Below are 22155 nucleotides of genomic sequence, written 5' to 3' on the forward strand. Positions count from 1 at the left end.
GGTGTGTGTGTGTGTGTGTGTGGCGGGGCTGAGCCCGAACACTGCTGCCCTGTGTGAGGTGTGCGTGTGTGTGTCCGGGGCAGAGCCCGAGCACCGCTGTCCTGTGTGAGGCGTGTGTGTGTGTGTGTGGCGGTGCTGAGCCCGAACACTGCTGTCCTGTGTGAGGTGTGTGTTGGGGGGGGGCAGGGCCCAAGCACCGCTGCCCCGTGTGAGAGGTGTGTGTGTGTGTGTCCGGGGCTGAGCCCGAGCACCACTGCCCTGTGTGAGGTGTGTGTGTGGCGGGGCTGAGCCCGAACACCGCTGCCCCGTGTGAGGTGTGTGTGTGTGTGTGTGCATGTGCGTGTTCGGGGCAGAGCCCGAGCACTGCTGCCCTGTGTGAGGTAGGTGTGTGTGTGTGTGTGCGGGGCAGAGCCCGAGCACCGCTGCCCTGTGTGAGGTGTGTGTGTGTGTAGCGGGGCTGAGCCCGAACACCACTGCCCTGTGTGAGGTGTGTGTGTGTGTAGTGGGGCTGAGCCCGAACACCACTGCCCTGTGTGAGGTGTGTGTGTGTGTGGCGGGGCTGAGCCCGAACACCGCTGCCCCGTGTGAGGTGTGTGTGTGTGTGTGTGTGCATGTGCGTGTTCGGGGCAGAGCCCGAGCACTGCTGCCCTGTGTGAGGTAGGTGTGTGTGTGTGTGTGTGTGCGGGGCAGAGCCCGAGCACCGCTGCCCTGTGTGAGGTGTGTGTGTGTGTAGCGGGGCTGAGCCCGAACACCGCTGCCCTGTGTGAGGTGTGTGTGTGTTGTGGGGGGGAGGGCAGAGCCTGAGCACTGCTGCCCTGTGTGAGGTGTGTGTGATGTGGGGGGGCAGAGCCCTGCCACCCCAGGCCCTAGTCCTCAGGCTTTGGCTTCAGCCCCAGGGCCCAGCAAGTCTAACGCTGGCCGTGGCGACCCCATTGAAGGGGGGTCCCGCCCCACACTCTGAGAACTGCTGATCTAGTCTGATACCAGGCTAGGGAATTCCACCGTTACCCCCGTATGACCCAGGAACTCGTGTCTGGCTCCAGAGCTGTCCGGACAGGGAGCCAGGCCGGGTGGGAAGACGTCAAGAGATGGCAAATCCACCACGTCTCTTGGGAGTCTGCTGCAGCAGTTCATCCCCCTCCTGTCAGAAGTGTAGGAGAGACGTGTGGGTGAGGTCAGCCCTTTACTGGACCCACCTCTGTCACGGAGACGCTGCACAGCGCTCGCTCTGAAGCTGCTCTCACAAAAACAAAAGTGGGTCCAATAAAAGAGATGAGCTCACCCGCCTTGTCTCTAAGACCCTGTGAACGGCACGGCACAGACATGCCTGCCTCATTTCCCGTCTGACTCTGCCCGGGCTTCACTGCTAGGGTTGCAGTTATTCATTAGGCCTCTCTCCATCAGAGAAAAGAGCCCATCAGCCCCTGAAGAGATCCAGACTCTGGAACGCAGTCACGGCTCTACCTTCTCGTGGAGAAGCTAAACAGATCCAGCGCTGAGTCTCACTGTCAGGCATTTTCTCTAGCCCTCAGCTCATTCTAGTGGCTCGTTTATCTCCTCTCCTATTTTTCAACATTTTTTATAAAACAGACCCCAGAACCCGAGTCAGGATTTCAGTATTAGTCTCACCAACACCCTACACAAAATCACCCCCCTGCTGCTCACGAATTCCCTGTTCATGCATCCAAGGATCACATAAGAACGGCCAGACTGGGTCAGAGCAAAGGTCCATCCAGCCCAGTGTCCTGTCTGCCGACAGCGGCCAATGCCAGGTGCCCCAGAGGGAATGAACAGAACAGGGAATCATCGAGTGATCCATCCCAGCTTCTGGCAAAGAGAGGCTAGGGACACCATCCCTGCCCAGCCTGGCTAATAGCCATTGATGGACCTGTCCTCCTTGAACTGATCTAGTTCTTTTTTTGAGCCCTTTTTTGACCTAGCGTTGCTCTAGGAGCTCATGTTGTTTTGTGCACTGTGACCCCTAGATCCCATGCAGAGTCATTGCTCCCAGAATACAGCCCCCCTCCCAGTCTGTAGGTCAGGGCTGCATCCCATGATCCTAGATGTATAACTTTGCATTTGACAATAAACACATTGGTTTGAATGCGCCCAGCCTGCCAAGCAATCCAGATCACGCTGTATGACTGCCGTCTTCATTCTTATTTATCGCTCCGCCAAGCTTTATCATCCATGGGTTTTATAAGCAGTGACTTCAGTTTTAATTCCAGATCACTGACGACAGTGTTGAACCGCCTCAGGCCTAGAACTAGCCCCTGTGGAATCCAGTAGAAACAGTTCCATTTGCTGATTCCCCATTGACAATTACTTCTTGAGACCTGTCACATAGCCAGCTCTTAATCCATTTAGTGTGGCCTTTATTGGTGCTATTTCATGCTTATTTTTAAAGCAGAATGTCATGTGATACTAAGTCAAAGGCCTTACAAAACTCTTAAATCTATTACACCTACACAGTTACCTTTATCAACCAACCTTGTAATCACATCGAACAATGGAAATAGGGTTATAGATTCATAGATTCTAGGACTGGAAGAGACCTCAAGAGGTCATCAAATCCAGACCCCTGCCCTCATGGCAGGACCAAATACTGTCTAGACCATCCCTAATAGACATTTATCTAACCTACTCTTAAATATCTCCAGAGATGGAGATTCCACAACTTCTCTAGGCAATTTATTCCAGTGTTTAACCACCCTGACAGTTAGGAACTTTTTCCTAATGTCCAACCTAAATCTCCCTTGCTGCAGTTTAAGCCCATTGCTTCTTGTTCTATCATTGGAGGCCAAGGTGAACAAGTTTTCTCCCTCCTCCTGATGACACCCTTTTAGATACCTGAAAACTGCTATCATGTCCCCTCTCAGTCTTCTCTTTTCCAAACTAAACAAACCCAATTCTTTCAGCCTTCCTTCATAGGTCATGTTCTCAAGACCTTTAATCATTCTTGTTGCTCTTCTCTGGACCCCCTCCAATTTCTCCACATCTTTCTTGAAATGCAGTGCCCAGAACTGGACACAATACTCCAGTGGAGGCCTAACCAGCTCAGAGTTTGTTTGACAAGATCTGTTTTCCATAAAACCTTGCTGACTGGCATTAATTATAATCCTAGCCTTTCGTTCTTTATTAAATCCTGTATCAGCTGTTCCGTTATTCTGCCCAGGACTGATGTCAGCTTAACTGGCCTTTCAGGTCATCCTGTTGTCCTTTTTGAATACCGGCATATTAGTACTCTTCCTGTCTCCTGCAATTTTCCTGCTACTCCCAACATGAACATTAGCTGGCCAGAGATCTCCTTAGCCGGCTCCTTAGAACTCTTGGGTGCAAGTTATCCTGCTGACTAAACAACGTTCATTGCTAGCAGATGTCACTTATCACCCTCCTAAGTCACTAATGGATTGAAAAACACGTCATCATCCTCGTGTGATCTGAATACAACATCCTGCCTCCCTCCAAATGTAGAACAGAACTGCTTGTTGAACTTCTTTCTTTTCTGCATCATTCTTAACGACTTAGATTTTGTAAGGCAGAGCTGAAGTTGCCGTCTTCCCATCACAGCTTACAAACTCTTCAGTCACAAGAGGCCAGGCCACCGGTGCTGGAGGAGAGTGGGGAGCAGAGACACACCAAGTAACAGAGACCAATCCAAAAGGGACTGCTCTTTCCCAGTGAGGATGATCACTCCTTCGTCACACCCCTCAGCACAGATGCAGCTCGGCAGGGCGGGGCCCTCTGCAGTCCTGTGTGTAGTATTTATAGTACAGAGGACTGAATTCATGTGTTCTCACTCACACCCACACAAAGCTGGACTGCGGAGGGGCCACGTGACGTTCCCTACAACAGCAGCAGTCTTCTTTTGCCAGACTCATTATGGTAATTCCAGTTCATCCGGACAATTCTTTCTGCTTCCGACACACAGAGCTCCCCTTTTCACATCACAGCCAGCACGGCTGGGAGGGGGACAGACACATGCTAAGGACAGCCAGAAACCCTTGTCATGGATGTGGGGGTTCTCACATCAGAGATGGGTTCCGAAACTTGGGAGAAGAAAATCCAGGAAGTAGAAACAGCGTCAGAATGACTTCCTGCCAAGAGGGGCAGGGGGAGCAAACACCTGGCATAATGACATGGGGCACAAGGGACATGGAGCCTGGTGTTCCTGGAGAAGGGAAGAGGTGACTGTGGCGGAGACGCAAGGCCTAGATCAGACGAGTCTGGAATGGAAGCGTACCACCCATCTGCTGAATGAAAGGGGCAATAGCGATGTCCAGCTAGGGACATGGGGGGTGGGGAGCACCTGCCATGCACGTGCAATACAGCTCGAACCCAAATGAAGGAGCAAGATGGTAAACACTGCAAAAGGGAAGGCAGTCAGTTCCAGGAGAGCCAGTGTCATGACAAACCAGCTCACGGGAATACACAGGAGCGGGCTGCTGGAGAAGGAAGCTGAAGGAATATGCAGGTAGCCAGGTAACAGAGCCAGCTGTGGGCTTGAGGAGCTCCAGAGGCACAAAGGGTCTGTCTGCCCTGCAATGAGACCCTGTGGCTGGCCCGTGTCAGCTGCCTTGGGCTCGCGGGGCTCGGGCCAAGGGGCTGTTTAATTGTGGTGGGGACTTTCAGGCCTGGGCTGCAGCCCAAGCTCTGGGACCCTCCCACCTTGCAGGGTCCTACGGCCCTGGCTCCAGCCCAAATGTCTACACTGCAGTTATACAGGCCTTTAGGCTGGGTCAGCTGGCACAGGCCAACCACGGGTGTCTACTTGCAGTGCAGACGTACCCCCAGAGAACATGACGCTCCTCAGGATGCAGGGCTCTGATACACATCACTCTGCTCTTTTTACTGGCAGCTCCAATGGGAACTGGACCAGGCCCACTGCGCCGAACACCACTCCCAGTGCATGGCCCCCAGGGAGGTCGCAGGGGATGTGGAAAGTGGGCAATAAGCTCCACTCTTTGGCCTGCATCTCTGCTAACCCAGGAGAGCGCTGCAGGGACCTCGCCTGCATGCAATGGCTGCACCTCATTCATCCCTGTGTCCCCCACCCAGAGACACGTTCCCCGGGTTACACAAGACCCGACTTATGCAAATTCCGTTTCGGAAAAGCTAGAAATAAGATTTTTGAGTTGTGGAAATTTTTGCATAACGTACGGGTCTATGTTTCCGATTTACGCAACATTCAAGTTACGCAAGGCTTTCCGGACGGAATGATTGTGCAAGTGTGTGTGTGTGTGTGTGGAGGTGCGTCTGTACACTGCACTTGTAACCTCAGTTCATTCTGGGATTCTACAGCCCCTACCCCATAGTACTCAGCTGTGTTACTGGGCACCGGGCAATTCCCAGAGGTGAAGCACTGTGTTTTGGGATGGGATCCCAGGACTGGCGAACACCGTGCAGACCAGTCCTGTGGAAAGCAATGATTGTACATGGTACCAGCTCTTAGATGTCGTAACCAACCATTATCACCAAGGCCTGAAGAACACCAGCGGCAGGCTGGCCCCAGGCCCTGTGCCTGTTACAAACTCCAGGGGTCTGAAGCCCTGGTTTCTTGCAACACTTGTTCACTTAGTGCATGCAGCCCTTGCTCTGATGTCAGCCAGGAAAAACCTGTCTACGAGCTGCTGCCTGCAGAAGTCCCATGAGTTCAAGCAGTCACCACATTTTCTGTACAACCAACAGAGATACAAGCAGCACATACGATTAATCACGACATTAACTACCCACAGAGGACAAAGAGGGAGGGAAGTTTTGAACACACTAAACTTAACAATGCAATTTTTCTTTTATTGTTCTTATTAAAAAAGCACTCCTCAGAGGCGTGCAAGTGTCCAACACACGTCTGGCACATCGACATGGGCTGAGCTGCACGCTCACCCCCAATGGGCTCGAAAACAGAAACATCCTTGAAAATTCAGCCCTTAAACCTGGTGTGGGATCTCAGCAGGGAAAGCACAACATGGAATTTAAAGACCTCCACCCCCAAAAATAAACCCCAGATCCTCCATCACCCAAACCTGGAGCCATCCCCTGCTCTGCTGAGATGTGCAAGAGAAACTTGACTTCGGCATCTGCTGTTTTCTTTTGCTGAAGCTGGAAGCAGGAATGTTGGCTCTTATGGACAGGGGGGTAACAGCTCAAGCTGCTGCTCCAAAGGCAGAGCACCCAGCACATGGAGCCAGGCCCACGCATCAGCATCCAGGGCTGCAGAGGGCAGTTACAGGGGAAGCCAAGCAGCTCTCAGGACCATGGCTAGTGCCCAGGACCTTCTCCGCCAGCTTCACTCCCCCAACACAGAGGACAAAAATAAAGCTTTTGACCACAGAGGAGCCGCCAGATGAGAGGCCATTTGTTTTATAGATATTTGTATGTATATATAGATATTTATATATACAGAGATAGATAGATAGATAGAAGTGGGCGCTGCTTCTCTCATGTAAAAATCCAAAATACAGTTTTTACTATTAACAATCTGAAGTGTAAATGTACAAATTTTTACTGCTAAGCAAAAACAACCAAACCAAACCAAAAAACAACACGAAGAAAAGAAACACACACGGATCAAGAGAAAAGAAAAGAGGAAGTTCGGCTTCTCCGTGGCTGGGCTGGGGGAGCCGAGGGGTCCTGCCACGCACACACAGAGCAGCAGGGAGCCAACTGCGTGGCAGAGACCACCGAGGGACCCAGCCCATCAGCGCCAGCTTTAAAAAACACCACGTCCACCTCACTGGGGGGAGGGGGTATTCCCTGCCGCAAACCCACAACCCCTTCTACATGCCCGGGAGCATCGTGCGGCCCTGCCGCCACGCCCCATCTCCATGGCAGGGGCGAAGCGCCTGCCGACCTTCGCCAACTGTTGGGATCTTGTGTAGGGCATGGCCACCCTCCTCGCCTGGAGTGCAGAACGAAACACAATCTCACTTAGTGACTAGCTATCCTGTGACCACCCAGATCTCCTGCCTGCACATCCAAGCCCCGGTGCCTGTCTAGCCTCTCTGGCCGGTGTGATGACAACCACAGCACAGGGGTCAGCACTGCTCAGCCCCCCAAGACTTCCAACCTGGAGGAGCCCTATACCGGGTGGCTAGAACCTAAAGCAGATTTCAAAACACCTCATTAAGCACACACACAAATGAAATCCTCACAGTGCCGGGGGAAGCAAACATGGACCGAAGGGTGTTCAGAGCTTTCAATGTCTGTGCAAAGCAAGGAGGCTGGTGGCTGGATTTCCCTTTAGAGCGTGTTCTCGCACTCAGCCTTAGGATACGGCAGGGTCCTTGGGTTTGGCCTGCTCAGTCCCCGACAGGAGAGAGATGGTGGGGTCTTCCGAGTACTCTTCGCCATCAGTGAAATATGGCCCTTCCCCCAGCTCAAAGAAGATGGGCAGGTCTCCGCTCCCCATGTCGACAGCGCTCGAGTCCACCAGAAAGAGGGGCTGAGCGGTGTAGTGCACCAGCTGCTTTCCTGCAAGGAGATGGCTCACGTTAGAAGGGGGATCTCAGTGGGGAGGAAGGACTCGCAGGCTCAGGGCCAAACGCTGGGGGGAGAGGAGACATTTGAGTAGCCTCTTAGCAAAGAGCTGAGCACCGGGAGCAGAACGTGAATGGACTTTATCAACAGTAACTGCTCATCTCCCAGCCCGAGAGGCAGCTCAGGGACACCCCCGGCTTACAGCTGGGACCTGTGCACATGGCCACTCAGCACGCCCCTGGCCGAGCAGGAATCAGTGTGGAGGAGGGTCTGGTTCCCAGCTCAGACCTTAGAGCATGCTGTCTCTGGACTGGGGAGAAGGCATGCCCAGGGGGCTCATGGGCCTCGCCCTTCAGCAGTGTGAGCAGCACACAGAGGGGCCTGCTTTTGAAACGAACTCTGCCCGGTGGGGCTAGCGTGTCAGCAGGTAGCCAGCTGGGACCTGTCTCACTCGTGCCATCGGAGGCCAGGAGAGGAGAGGTGCAGCTTCCGGGGAAAGAAAAGGGTGCACTTGGCAAGCTGAGAAGGAAGCAGCCCTGCAGTCACAGACAAGAGTCACCCACAGTACAAGGAAGGGGGATCAAGATTTACAACAGGGAGAGATATGGGAACTGGTTGGTGAAAACTTTGACGCCTGCTCAGAACGCACTGGTTACCAGCTCAAGGACACATGCCTCCAGGGAGACATCCCCTGGCCCAGCTTGGGAAAGGGAAGGGGGACGTACAGGTTACCACCAGAGGCTGCATGCGCAGCCGGGGTGGTGGTGGTGGTGAAGGAAGAGCCAAAAGTTACCATCTTGGGGGCACAGGCCCCTAGAGAATATGGGGAACCAAGGGAGAGCCCCCACCTAGATGCCTGGGGTCCAAGCAGCACAGTGACAATATGCACACCTAGACTTGATCATCAATGTTTCTTTGAGAGAGTTGCTGCTGGCTGGAGAGATCCTCAAACTGGGCCTTGACCCCTCTGCTCACGGGTCACTAATGGGAGGATGCAGGGGCAGGGGCCTTCTTACCCATGTCTGTTGTGCTGGCGTCTGTCTCAGCAGGTTTCTGCTGTTCCTGGGATGAGAGGAGATCCTGGATCTGCGGGGAGACAAGTTGGGCTGCTAAGTGCACTACACAAGTCAAACTCCTTTGCATAGGGAGCCGGGAGAGGGAAGGGACCTCTCCCTTGGGTACCTCAGGGAAGTGCACACACAGCTGTGGCTTGTAATGTGGAAGTGCCAGCAGGCGGGAGACTAAAATAGTCTGGGAGCTAGCAAATATCATCGGTGAGCTACTGCAGTCTCTGGTGGAGTCTGTTCAGCCTGCTCCAGTCTCCCGATGACCAAGGCTGCCTTGGAGAACTATACGGACCAGCTCTGCTTTTCATACAGATGTGGCCTGAGACACTGCAGATTGCTGCCTGCAGTGCTCACCTTGATCTGAGCAGGAAGCCATATTGCATGCTGGGATCTGTAGTCTCCATGGGCAGCCCTCAGAACATGCTTGCAACAGAACATGTTTTATGCAAAGTCTTATTGTTACCAGCACGAAAGGCAAGAGCACGCCTCATGCTGCTGGTGAATGGTCAGCGTGGCCTTTGGACACAGCCCTGCAGTAAGAACCAGGCTGGGCTGGGAAGCAGTAGATTTGTAGGGCTGTAAGAACAGGAGAGAGCCGTGGGAAATGGCAGAACGCCCCCGAGGGACCCAAATGTTCAAGTAACTGCCCCGGGGGGTAAAGAAAACTGGGTCAGTCTAAGGCTTGACAGTCTCTGAGGGGAATCACTGCTAATCCCAGGACCAGACAGGCTGCTGTGTTTGGATCAGGGGTTCTTCAACCTTTTCATAGTGTGGAAAACTGGTTAATGCAGGGACTGCCTCATGGGTCCGTGTGCCTGTCATCACTGCAGCAACTGCTTCCATGGAAAAGCCACATTAGGAGGACGTTTAAATGTATATTTAGCTTCTTTTAACTCTATCTCGCAGTCAGAAGAAGCTGACCCCATGTGCACTCACCCAGCTCTCTGGACTCAAGCCCACCACACTTTGGGAACCTGTGCAGCCGAGTCTGTCCCCAGCACAGAGATTTAGAGCAGTGCAAAGGCAAAGTGAGGACAGGAGCAAACCAAGTGTCCATCCCAGCATTAGAGAAGAGAGAACTATGACATACATACTGCACATAAATCCAAACCACTTCGTTAGCTGAAGAGTTAAGCTGTAAATTTTAGAGGAGCCCAGTTAAAAGCCCATCAACAAACAAATCTCACTTACAAATACTCAACGGCTTCCCTAAAAACCCAAAGGCTGGACAGTCTAGAAGTGAACAGTTCAGGGATCCAACCCCACAGCCATATCATTCTTCCCTGTTCTTCACCATCCCGCCTGCCCTGCCCTGCCCTGTCCCCAAGAATCCAAGCCACATCCCACCCGATCCAGGCCCCACCTCTTTCTCTGCAGAGCAGCCCTTGCTGCAGAGCCAGGACTCAGCAGAAGGGCAGTTTAAATAATTTACAGAGTCAATGTTATAAACATGACACAGGAAGGTGGTAAGGTGATAGGGAATAGCCAGCATGGATTTGTAAAGAACAAATCGTGTCAAACTAATCTGATAGCGTTCTTTGATAGTATAATGAGCCTTGTGGATAAGGGAGAAGCGGTGGATGTGATATACCTAGACTTTAGTAAGGCATTTGATACAGTCTCGCATGATATTCTTATAGATAAACTAGGAAAGTACAATTTAGATGGGGCTACTATAAGGTGGGTGCATAACTGGCTGGATAACCGTACTCAGAGAGTAGTTATTAATGGCTCCCAATCCTGCTGGAAAGGTATAACAAGTGGGGTTCCGCAGGGGTCTGTTTTGGGACCGGCTCTGTTCAATATCTTCATCAACGATTTAGATGTGGGCATAGAAAGTACGCTTATTAAGTTTGCAGACGATACCAAACTGGGAGGGATTGCAACTGCTTTGGAGGACAGGGTCAAAATTCAAAATGATCTGGACGAATTGGAGAAATGGTCTGAGGTAAACAGGATGAAGTTCAATAGATAAATGCAAAGTGCTCCACTTAGGAAGGAACAATCAGTTTCACACATACAGAATGGGAAGAGACTGTCTAGGAAGGAGTATGGCAGAAAGAGATCTAGGGGTCATAGTAGACCACAAGCTTAATATGAGTCAACAGTGTGATACTGTTGCAAAAAAAGCAAACGTGATTCTGGGATGCATTAACAGGTGTGTTGTAATCAAGACACGAGAAGTCATTCTTCCCCTTTACTCTGCACTGGTTAGGCCTCAACTGGAGTATTGTGTCCAGTTCTGGGCACCGCATTTCAAGAAAGATGTGGAGAAATTGGAGAGGGTCCAGAGAAGAGCAACAAGAATGATTAAAAGTCTTGAGAACATGACCTATGAAGGAAGGCTGAAGGAATTGGGTTTGTTTAGTTTGGAAAAGAGAAGACTGAGAGGGGACATGATAGCAGTTTACAGGTATCTAAAAGGGTGTCATCAGGAGGAGGGAGAAAACTTGTTCACCTTAGCCTCTAAGGATAGAACAAGAAGCTTAAACTGCAGCAAGGGAGATTTAGGTTGGACATTAGGAAAAAGTTCCTAACTGTCAGGGTAGTTAAACACTGGAATAGATTGCCTAGGGAAGTTGTGGAATCTCCATCTCTGGAGATATTTAAGAGTAGGTTAGATAAATGTCTATTAGGGATGGTCTAGACTGTATTTGGTCCTGCCATGAGGGCAGGGGACTGGACTCGATGACCTCTCGAGGTCCCTTCCAGTTCTAGAGTCTATGAGTCTCTGTGATCCCCCAGCTCTCTCCCAGTAACACTCAGAGGCCCCCGTCTGACTCAGCCAGCCACCTGGTGTTTGGGGCCAAGCCATTTTGGGGGTAGGAAGCTAGGAAAAATGTTCAGAAAAGGAATGATGGATATTTGTGAAATACCTTAATTGCAACCCCCCTTTTCTGAAGGTTACCAAACCTCCCAGACAAATCCTGCCTGGCCTAGGAGAGCTCAGGGGATCCAGTCATTTTTGGGACAAGTTACACGGAAGTTAAAAACGGATCTTATAGCTGTAAGTTAGGATCAGTCTGAACTATGGGATGGCTACACTGGCCCATTACATCCAGATGAGTGTCTCTATAGCAGCATTGGGCCTGTGAGCATCTCAGGGCTGGGACTGGCTGTTCAGCACTGAGACGGGGGGAGGGGAGGAGGAGGGTAACTATCTTTTAGTGGAGCAACTTCTGTTGGGGAGAGAGACATGCCTTCGAGCTGCACAGAGCTCTTCTCTAGCACTGACGCATTGCTGGCGCTGTGCAGGTACATGCAATAACGAATACGACAATATGCTGTGGACATCACTGGAATCTGCCTTTAAGGGAAACCTCTTCGGAAGGTTTACAAAGCAGAAGGGAGGGTTTATTGAAACCACATGCAGTTCTATGGGCTTCAGTGCAGCTCAGTGCTGAGGGAGCAGGGCTGGCCTGAGAGATGAAGTCTCAGCACCTACTTAGCGCAGTGTGAGTGATGAGGCACATCTGCTCCCTGAACGGATCAGTCAGAGGAAGCCTTGGTGCTAACGGAATGATTTCTGCCTGGTGGCGCCGCAAGCCCTCCCAGGGCTGAGAGAGACTCTCCCCCACACTGTGGCCTGGGGCTGGCCTGGACTCCCTTCAGAGCCTGTCAGGGCCTTCCTTTCACCAGGGGCAGGGGCTGCTGCAGAGCGGCACAAGGCACTTTGTTCTGGCAGCTGTGTGTGCATGGAGGGATGTTTCACAGCTACTCACGCTCGCAAGGCTGCTGTCCAGGTCAGGAAGGTTCATGTCTGTAACCGTCATTGAAGGGCTAAACAGCTGCCAAAGGAAAGAACTATTAGTGCAGGGAAGGAAAACACCCCAGACACGCTGTGGAAATTCAGTGGATGCTGCCCTGACGCACACGGTACCGCGGGCCACAGCTCGGTCCCTGCTCTGGGAGGGAGGGTTTGAGATACTCACGTCCAGCAGAGCACTAGTGTCTACACTGAAGCCGTGCGTGGTCAGCATGGTTTGGAGGTTATCCAGGTTGGAATCAATGGTATCCAGATGGTCATTTAGCTCGCTCCTGCGTCACAGAAAGGAGAACACAGACCAGGTCAAGGTTAGCAGACTTCCTCTGGGCTCACACAGGGGACTCTCTCAACCCCAGGAACAAAACCTCTATTAAAACTGAGCAGGAAAGCAGAGTTTGGACTCCTGGCTAATTACCCACGTGTGCCAGCCTTCAGTCCTGTCCTTGCCAGTGAGCTCAGGTATGCTGACACACCACCAGAACAAGGCTCTCACCAGGCCTGTTCCTGCCGAGAGCGGTAAGGGCCAGCAACTCGGATGACGAAGAAACAGTGGGTGTCTTATGACAACACATATGGTTAATATTCCCAGAATGCACCAGGACACCTAACACCATTTAGGACAGGGTCTCATTATACTCTGCACCTCTGCAGCCAGATACTTTGGACTCGTTCTTTGGTCCAGGTACCTCAGTGTTGTCAGTCCTGCCATAGCTGATATGGGGCAAGAAGAGGGTAAAAGCCCTGCTGACATCAGTCCGGGGAAAAGTGGTTCCAAGAGCCCTGTACTGGTCTGATAAAAGCCCTGTCCGTGGAACAGGCACTGGAAAAGTCTCATGCCATCATTAACAAAAGCTACTGATTTGCCCCATGACACTAAAGATAACTGGAGTCGTTCCCACTCATCTGGGAAAGCCAACGTCCCAGCCTGTGCGCACCTCTGCATGGCTAACGGGCATGTGAGGATGTATGTACATGTACAATGTGTAAAGCACTGGGTTCCCTGAAATCATACCACGATCATAATCTAACAGCAACAGCTCAGGACAACGGCTCAGTGTTAACCAGGTCAGGAGGACTCAGTGACAAACATGGCTGACTCTCCAGGCCCTGTCTTAGGAGAGACCAAGTAATTCCTAGGAGGTAGGTTGTCCTGGGAGGACTAGAGTTGAACTGACACAGACCTGGGTCTGGTAGATTTTGCTGATGGTTATCTGGATAGCAAAAAGATAATAATCAAAGCTGAAGTGGGAACGAAGGAGTGGGGGAGCTGGCTTCAATTCCTGAACATCTCCTGCGGTGGCTTCTTATTCCTGTTCCTTGATGTTCATACCACTGATGTTCCTGATGTTCTAGAGTAGCTGGAGCAAACGGATGGCATAAATCTGCACGTTTCCCAGACACTTGGGTGCAGGCTGGGATCACTTTCTCTCAGAAATATTCTCGAATGCCAGGACTGCTCTTCTCAGGGTCTGTGCCTTGGGAACACTGGGCTGTGCAGAAGCCCACTGAGGTTAGTGGAGCTCAGCAGTGGTAGATGTGGCCCATCGTGGCTTCATCTGTGGGCCACGGAAACCCAGAGCGTGAGCTCCTGTCCCAAGTGGATGGCACTCCATGCTGGGAGGGAGACATGGCACTATTACTACTCCTTGCACCACGGAGCTGTATTTTGGGTTGATTCCTAACTGCATGCTGCTTGGAACCCAAGAAAAGCAAGGCCTGCCTGTTCAGGAGAGCGCTCCGAAAGTCTGCAGTGGAAGTCTCAGCTCTAGCATGCTGGAAGCATGCTTGAACACAAGGTTCCAGGTTCGATGGGCACCGCCAGGCTCTTCTGTCCTGTGAGGAATCTCATTGGCTCCTGGAGATGATGACGGACAAGGACTGAAAACGTGCGGTGGGTCAAAAAACCTTTCAGGTGTCTTCAGCCCAGGTGTTCTGACAACACAGAGCCAGTGCTTGTCTGGAGCTCAGCTGAGGAGATGCTGCACTCCTGACGAATGAAGAAGACAGCAGAGAAACACGTATGTGCTGGGGTAGTGCAAAGCAAGCTCAGAAGGAGCAGTCATCCGTCATCTGCTCCACACTGCCTGTGTTGGCAGCATGATGCTATAAATGCCACCAAAAAGAAGAGTGAAAAACTACACAAAAGCTACTTCTCCCTTCTCTCTGGAAACCTGCATCTGGCTAGTGTTTGTTTCTCCAACTCCTGTGGCCAGGGAGTGTCCTGCAGAACAGAGAACCTCCTTGGCCATTTAGAATGTCTTCACAATTACCTTCCTTCAAGGAAAATAATGCCGCAAAAGTCTTGCAGTTACAGTATCAGCTGCCTGCAAAGAATGGTGACACCAACCACCTAACCAAGACTGTCTGTCATCACTGCTGGTAACAGATGCTGCAAATTCACATCTCCCAGCTAAGAAAATCTAACTGCAGAAACGATTACGCTGTCAGAATAACCATACACACCGACGGCAGGAATACTGCTAGCGGACGCAGGAAAAGCAGGGCACAGACAAGGACCAAGAACACACTCCTCTCTTAGTTTCCCTGGGTATATAACCAGGAGTCACAAAGAGATTTTGCAGCTCTTCCAAGGCCAAGGCTCTGCACAGATTAGTCACTTAGCTGTGTATGTTCCCCAAAGAGCGTACTCTGCACGGATTTCCAGCCCAGTCCTGAAGCCTTCAGTACATAGTACCAGGAATGTGCTGCAGGATCTGAGGTATTTCCAGCAACCCTCGTTAGAAAACAGCTTTGACTAGCATGGACTGGGGATGCCAAGGGTCACGAAGTGAGGATGGAATGAAGCTATGACATTTGACCACAGCTAGTCTCTTTACTGCCAGGGGGCTTGGAGGGCAGACACACAGAGCAAAGAGTTAACCATGGTCAAATAACAAGTCAGTGGCAAAACTAGGATTGGAATATTCAGGAGTTTCAAACCACTTCCAAGCCCTTCCAGAGCAGCTTCTTAAAATCTCCCTGCAGCTCTTGGAGGAGAGAAAGGAATTCTGTCCCTGTGTTTTCTAATCTTGGTGATACAGCCTGGTTCTCACACTGCTAACAGGTAAACCCCTCTTCCTGAACTCAGGCTCTGAGGTCTCTGAACTGCACTCTCCAGCTGGCTCTGTCACCAAACGCTCTGTGGCAGAGGAATAATGAGCAATGCACTCATACTCTAACTTCCTCAGTGTACTCCGGGTGGGAGTAAGAGGCGTGCACAACGACGCTTGCCTCCAAGGAAGTTCAGAGGGAGGGCAGTGCATGTGGCCCTGAGAAGGATGGAACTTGAAGAGTCTAGTAAGGCTTGCCCCAGTGTCTCTGCATCTCGCCAACTCGAGGGGGATGGTCTGAGGGAACTCAAAAGGGGCAAGGGGGAGAGAGACATGCTGACCTCTGAGTATGGGAGAGAGGTCAGAAGACTCATTTCAGCACTGTGGAAGGAGACTAGTTCCAGTTCAAGTCAGATCCTCTGGTGAAGAGGGTTCCTGATCCACACACCTGGCAGAAAGAGCAGCGTGCACACGTCCTGGAAACCGAAGAGCCAGAAGTAGCTGTGAGACACAGCAGCTGTCATCACCGTGAGCGCTGAGTGCCTGGAAGCGCAGGACTGCTGAGTGGAGACAGGGAATTCTGACATGAGGCAGAACACCCAGGAGGCTCAGGCTGGAGGCCATGTGACCCAGTAGTAAGATCTATGAAATAACAGCTGCATTTTTGGAGAATGAACCAGACTAATGTACAGTAGGTTTGTCTGTCCCCAGGTACATGAATCATGGTGCAGAGAAAGCAGTTAAAAGCTATGATTTCAGGACAGATTTATACGCTTAAATGAACCCATCAGAGCGTTCTTGAATGAAAGCTCTGGATATGCTTCACCAGTCACATTCTCCATTCACATACACTTCAGAAAACAGTGCATCTTCTCTGGAACCACTGCTAAGAGCCTCTCGTCTCTTTCTGTTCTGACTGCCAGCTCCCTCATAAGAATACCAAACCTTTGCTGTACACCACACTTCACTCCAGCGCCAGCTCCTCGGCTCCCAGGGGCAGCCTGGCAGATAGAACACATGCTATCATGAGATCCTCGCTATCTGATTTTCTGTCTGAGGAAGCGATGTGGGTTAGTGCATGCTGTGTGGTCTCTCTTTGTGTGGGCTGTTTCATAGTCTGAGAAGTAGCTATGTAAAAACAGCACCTTCTTATTCAACAGATCTGCTCTCTGTGGGCAGGTACGCGCATTGATGCTGGTGGTTCTACATCAGGGGTGGACAAACTGTGGCCCCTGAGGGCTTTGGATCCGGCCCGCGGGATTGTCAAGCCCGTGGCGCTGTTGGGCTAAGGCGGGCTCCCGGCCTGCCCTGGCCCAGCACCACGTCCTTGCGGCCCCTGGGGGAGGGAGGAGGGCAGAGGGAAGGCAGAGAGCCTGCCTTAGCCCCATTGCACGTTGCTGCCACACCGGAGCTGCTCCAGGTAAGCAGCACTGGGCCAGAGCTCACTCTCCGAACCCCCTGCCACACCCCAATCCCGTCTTGAGCCCCCAACACCCTGCCCTGAGCCCCTTCCCGCACTTAGCACCCCAACCTCCTGCCCCAGCCCTACATTCATGGCCCTGCATACAATTTCTCCACCCAAATGTGGCCTTCGGGCCGAAAAGTTTGCCCATCCCTGCTCTACATACTATAGGAAGCAAGTCGGATTATGTTCTGCTTCATGAACTGTCAGTGAAGTTCTGATCGTAGGAGGCAGACGGAATGCAGCTTGCCTCAGTCCCCATGGTGAATTTGCACGGCTGGCAGGGAGAAAAAACCTCTTTTGACTTGTCAACTGAGCAAGTTTGGATATGGCCACCCCGGGAGATAATTAGACACGTCCGTCCATTATGACAGCATCATAATCACTCTTTCTTTGCACTACAACTATACTTTTACATGTGTTGTGCTCAGCCAGCAGTTGCCTAATTGGCTTGTGTCTGCCACAAGACAATGTTTACCGCCCCGGTTTACTTTAAGTTGTGTAGTCTACAGTGGGAATGGGGACACATTTGCTAACCACAGCAAGGCTCTCTAGTGGAGCTGTAAAGCGTCAGTGCCGGGTGCCTCGGTTCCCCACAAAACACAGCTAACACATACTGCGTTAGCAACGAGCAGCTCTCACAGCCAGGAGCCCAACCTTCACTTCGCCTTCACACATTTGTGTCCTTCCAAACTTTAATTCTACTAATTACAAGCTGTCATCTACACATTTTATTGTAAATAGCTTAAAAGTAAGACCCTAGTTGGGCACTGCACTGTTATCGCCAATGCTCTGAACTTAAGGACCAAGAGAAAAATCTCTGGATTACTTCTGGTCACTGCAACAATTTCCCTCCCAGAGGTTCCGCTTGCTGGCAGCAATAAGACAGGCCAGACTGTGGCAATCTAATGTCACACCGAGGAGGCCGTATCTCTCTTGCATCTACTCTATGGTCTCACTAACAATGCACCTTGGTACATGGTGCTAGCTGCAGTGGGGAGTTTCATTGTTCCTTCACTACTACATGAAATCATTCAAGCCCTGGGCTCACACTGGATTCCACTGAAATGATTCATTTTTCCTCTGACTGAATTTCACGCAGGCTAAAGATGCCAGCTTGGCAGCTGTCAGGAATTTGGTCCTGCAGCAGAGCCAGTCTCTGGGCAATCTAACGAGCATGTTCCCGCCATACTGGGATGCCTGACTGGCAGGCAGAGTCAGCAGACCAGCTCTTCAGCCCAGCAGCAGCACCAGTTCGGCAGCTGCTCAAGGCTGTGATATCTCCTATGCCTGCTTATTTCCAGCCATTGCTCCTGGCTTGGCCCCAACCTTGCTGCTGTCTTGCCTCACTCCAGGTAAGCCGGCTCTGACCCTAGGCCCCATTCCTAACTTCCAAAGATCCTTGACTCTGGCCCCTGACCTCCGACGTCCGCTCTGACCGTGGGCTCCTATTCCTGGACACCAATGACTGCTCCGACCCCAAGGAACGACCACCCAAGTCTCAGTCCCCAAAAGCAGCTCTTACGGCTATCTCTGTCATCCACGAAAGAGAAGGTGCATCAGCAACACCAAGACAGGCTTCCCTGCACCACCCTGCCAAGACCACCCGGAGGGATGAGAAGGGAGCTCAGTCTCCATGGCCCATTCAATACTTAGCCTCTATGTGGAGCTGGCCAACAAGGCTGCCATCCAGTGCCAGGTTTGGTAGTGTTTTTTTGTGATATGGACTCCAAAGAACTGCTTATAAGCTAGTTACTGTAGGGAAAGCTGACCTCAAAGCAAGGACAGCTCTCCGTGCAGCACAGTGTTCCCCTGCTTTCCTGCCCAGGACTGCAATGCCTCAGACATCAGGCTATTGAAATGCTAACCCTTGCTGTGATCTGCAATGAAGTGAGGAAGTGGAAGAACTGGGGAAAAGACGAGTGACTTCTGACATCTGCGGAGTGCGAGTCAAACTGAAAAATACAAAGAGAAGAGGAATGCTAGATTCAAAAGACTCAGAATCAGACACTTTCAGGAATGAAACATTTGTTACTTTCAAAGGCAAGAACAGTTAATCAACCATGCTCCTGTGCTTTAGCTAAAGTGGCATGCACTTCACTGCACCCAAGTTATCGCAGGGCTCTCCTGGGCAGCCCAGCAATTCCAAGGCTGAGACAAAATTGTTATTAACAATGAAAACCAAAAATGAACATTCCCCGCAAAAGAAAGCCAGAGGACAGCACAATTCCATCACAGCCATGCTCAGTTAGAAGGTTCTCAGCCAGAAACTACTTCTGAGGTGGGTCTGCTGTACCTCAGGGATGGCGAAGGGCTGAACTGGGGCATTCTAACTCATGGATCATAGTCTCTTATCATTTTCCAGATGGACCTTTAACCCCCTGAGAACACAGGGGCCAGTGCGTGATGCTCCATTTTAATCTGAATGGATGGTTGCTTGGGCCAAGATGGACTGCAGTCTCCCTGGGATATAGACTCATAGACTCCAGGACTGGATGGGACCTCGACAGGTCATCGAGTCCAGTCCCCTGCCCTCATGGCAGGACCAAATACTGTCTAGACCATCCCTGATAGACATTTATCTAACCTACTCTTAAATATCTCCAGAGATGGAGATTCCACAACTTCCCTAGGCAATCTATTCCAGTGTTTAACTACCCTGACAGTTAGGAACTTTTTCCTAATGTCCAACCTAAATCTCCCTTGCTGCAGTTTAAGCCCATTGCTTCTTGTTCTATCATTGGAGGCTAAGGTGAATAAGTTTCCTCCCTCCTCCTGATGACACCCTTTTAGATACCTGAAAACTGCTATCATGTCCCCTCTCAGTCTTCTCTTTTCCAAACTAAACAAACCCAATTCCTTCAGCCTTCCTTCATAGGTCATGTTCTCTAGACCTTTAATCATTCTTGTTGCTCTTCTCTGGACCCTCTCCAATTTCTCCACATCTTTCTTGAAATGTGGTGCCCAGAACTGGACACAATACTCCAGCTGAGGCCTGACCAGCGCAGAGTAAAGCGGAAGAATGACTTCTCGTGTCTTGTTTACAACACACCTGTTAATGCATCGCAGAATCACGTTTGCTTTTTTTGCAACAGTATCACACTGTTGACTCATATTAAGCTTGTGGTCCACTATGACCCCTAGATCTCTTTCTGTCATACTCCTTCCTAGACAGTCTCTTCCCATTCTGTATGTGTGAAATTGATTATTCCTTCCTAAGTGGAGCACTTTGCATTTATCTTTATTGAACTTCATCCTGTTTACCTCAGACCATTTCTCCAATTTGTCCAGATCATTTTGAATTTTGACCCTGTCCTCCAAAGCAGTTGCAATCCCTCCCAGTTTGGTATCGTCCACAAACTTAATAAGCATACTTTCTATGCCAACATCTAAATCGTTGATGAAGATATTGAACAGAACCGGTCCCAAAACAGACCCCTGCGGAACTCCACTTGTTATACCTTTCCAGCAGGATTGGGAGCCATTAATAACTACTCTCTGAGTACGGTTATCCAGCCAATTATGCACCCACCTTATAGTAGCCCCATCTAAATTGTACTTTCCTAGTTTATCTATAAGAATATCATGCGAGACCGTGTCAAATGCCTTACTAAAGTCTAGGTATATCACATCCACCGCTTCTCCCTTATCCACAAGGCTCGTTATCCTATCAAAGAACGCTATCAGATTAGTTCGACACGATTTGTTCTTTACAAATCCATGCTGGCTATTCCCTATCACCTTACCACCTTCCAAGTGTTTGCAGATGATTTCTTTGATTACCTGCTCCATTATCTTCCCTGGCACAGAAGTTAAACTAACTGGTCTGTAGTTTCCTGGGTTGTTTTTATTTCCCTTTTTATAGATGGGCACTATATTTGCCCCCTTCCAGTCTTCTGGAATCTCCCCCGTCTCCCATGACTTTCCAAAGATAATAGCTAGAGGCTCAGATACCTCCTCTATTAACTCTTTGAGTATTCTAGGATGCATTAAGCTCTACATTAATGTTACACATGGCAGCATCCTTCTCCATTCAAAAGGGTTTGGCTCGTGAGAAGTTGCTTTTGTGGCCCTCAGCTGGGTAAAGCTTGGGCACGTACTGAACTTCACTCTCAGCTTTCCCTTTATAACATGCATCGCAGTGTAGCTACCGGCAGCTGAAACATGGAAATGTGACATTCTTGTACTCTGGGGTGGCCAAAATGTGACCTGCAGATTTCTACAAGTATGATCTCTTGCGGGTTGCCTGGATCAAGATGACTGGAACCTACAGCCTTGTGGGCTGCACCTCTCTATTAAAGATGAAGGCAAATGAAACTTGCTCCATGCAAAGGAAATTAGCTGTTTCCGTAGGATTACTGGCAAGCTGCCACTGCCTTATTCAGTGCAGGAGTCTGAGCGCCCCTGCTGCACATTAAGGCCCCCTATCATCACTAACCCTCTGCCTTGACAGCTGCATCTCAGCACAACATGCACACGCTTGGGCGCTTATGCGAGGCCTCATGGAAAGGACACTGAGTACTGCCTACGGCTTGGGGCAGTGCAGGTGTTTCACTAGTGCATGCAGCTCTTCTGGTCTCACAAGCTGGGGGGTGAGCACCAAATGGTGAACTCTGCCCACAGGTCGGGACTCCAGGAGAGACAGAGTCACTTAGCACAGCATAGTGAGCAGACTCTGACGTGGGTCTGACCTCCCCCTGGGGACATGCTAAGCACTGTGTGGCCCCTTTAATGCAGCCTATTCCCAACACTTCACTTAGCAGCTCACCCACTTTTATTCAGAATCTCAGCTTGACTCAGTATTGGCTTCAACACCTTCCCACTGGGCATCCTGGCCTTTGCTGGAATCCTACTGACACTCTTCTCACGCAGCCTGGGGGGGGGGGGGGGGAAGAGGGCCTTGTGTGTAATTCTGGTACGAGGGAAAATGAGGCTCAGATCTTGGTATCAGAAGAAAAGTCACCCGTCTGAGGTTATCTAGTGTGGAAGTAACAGCAGATGAGGTGTCCACTTACGCAGAGAAACTCAAACGCATACAGGGTGCTGGGAGGCACTAGAGCAAAGGCAAATGCCATCCAAACCCAGAGACGTGTGGGCACGGCAAAATAAATGGGCCTTCCCTTTTATTGTTTATAGATAGCTTGTCGGCTCTTTGGGACAGACCGTCTCTATTGATCTGTGTGCAGCACAATGGGGCACTGGCCTGGGGAACTGCCACGCTATTGTAAAAGACAGGATTATTATCTTAGTAATAATGGTAAGAGATAGTACTAGTATCTTGTATCAGAGGGGGAGCCATGTCAGTCTGGATCTGTAAAAGCAGCAAAGAATCCT

At 50.7% G+C, this 22155-nt stretch overlaps 1 protein-coding gene across 3 annotated transcripts in view; it reads right to left on the reverse strand.

The window, feature by feature from the left end:
* Positions 1-6583: 6583 nt before the first annotated feature.
* HSF1 (heat shock transcription factor 1) overlaps positions 6584-22155 on the reverse strand; it is a 108251-nt gene continuing 92679 nt past the window's right edge. For 2 of the 3 annotated variants that reach the window (XM_030554050.1, XM_030554052.1), the window contains exons 10-14: positions 18690-18776; positions 12476-12581; positions 12266-12331; positions 8493-8562; positions 6584-7470 (exon numbers count right to left, since the gene is read on the reverse strand). In XM_030554050.1, coding sequence (XP_030409910.1) covers positions 7265-7470; positions 8493-8562; positions 12266-12331; positions 12476-12581; positions 18690-18776 — 535 coding nt within the window. In that variant the 3' untranslated portion in view covers positions 6584-7264. The remainder of the gene's footprint in view (positions 7471-8492; positions 8563-12265; positions 12332-12475; positions 12582-18689; positions 18777-22155) is intronic. The other variant, XM_030554051.1, reaches the window with a different exon arrangement.

Source organism: Gopherus evgoodei, chromosome 2, assembly GCF_007399415.2.
Source record: "Gopherus evgoodei ecotype Sinaloan lineage chromosome 2, rGopEvg1_v1.p, whole genome shotgun sequence".
NCBI classification, from domain to species: Eukaryota; Metazoa; Chordata; order Testudines; family Testudinidae; genus Gopherus; species Gopherus evgoodei.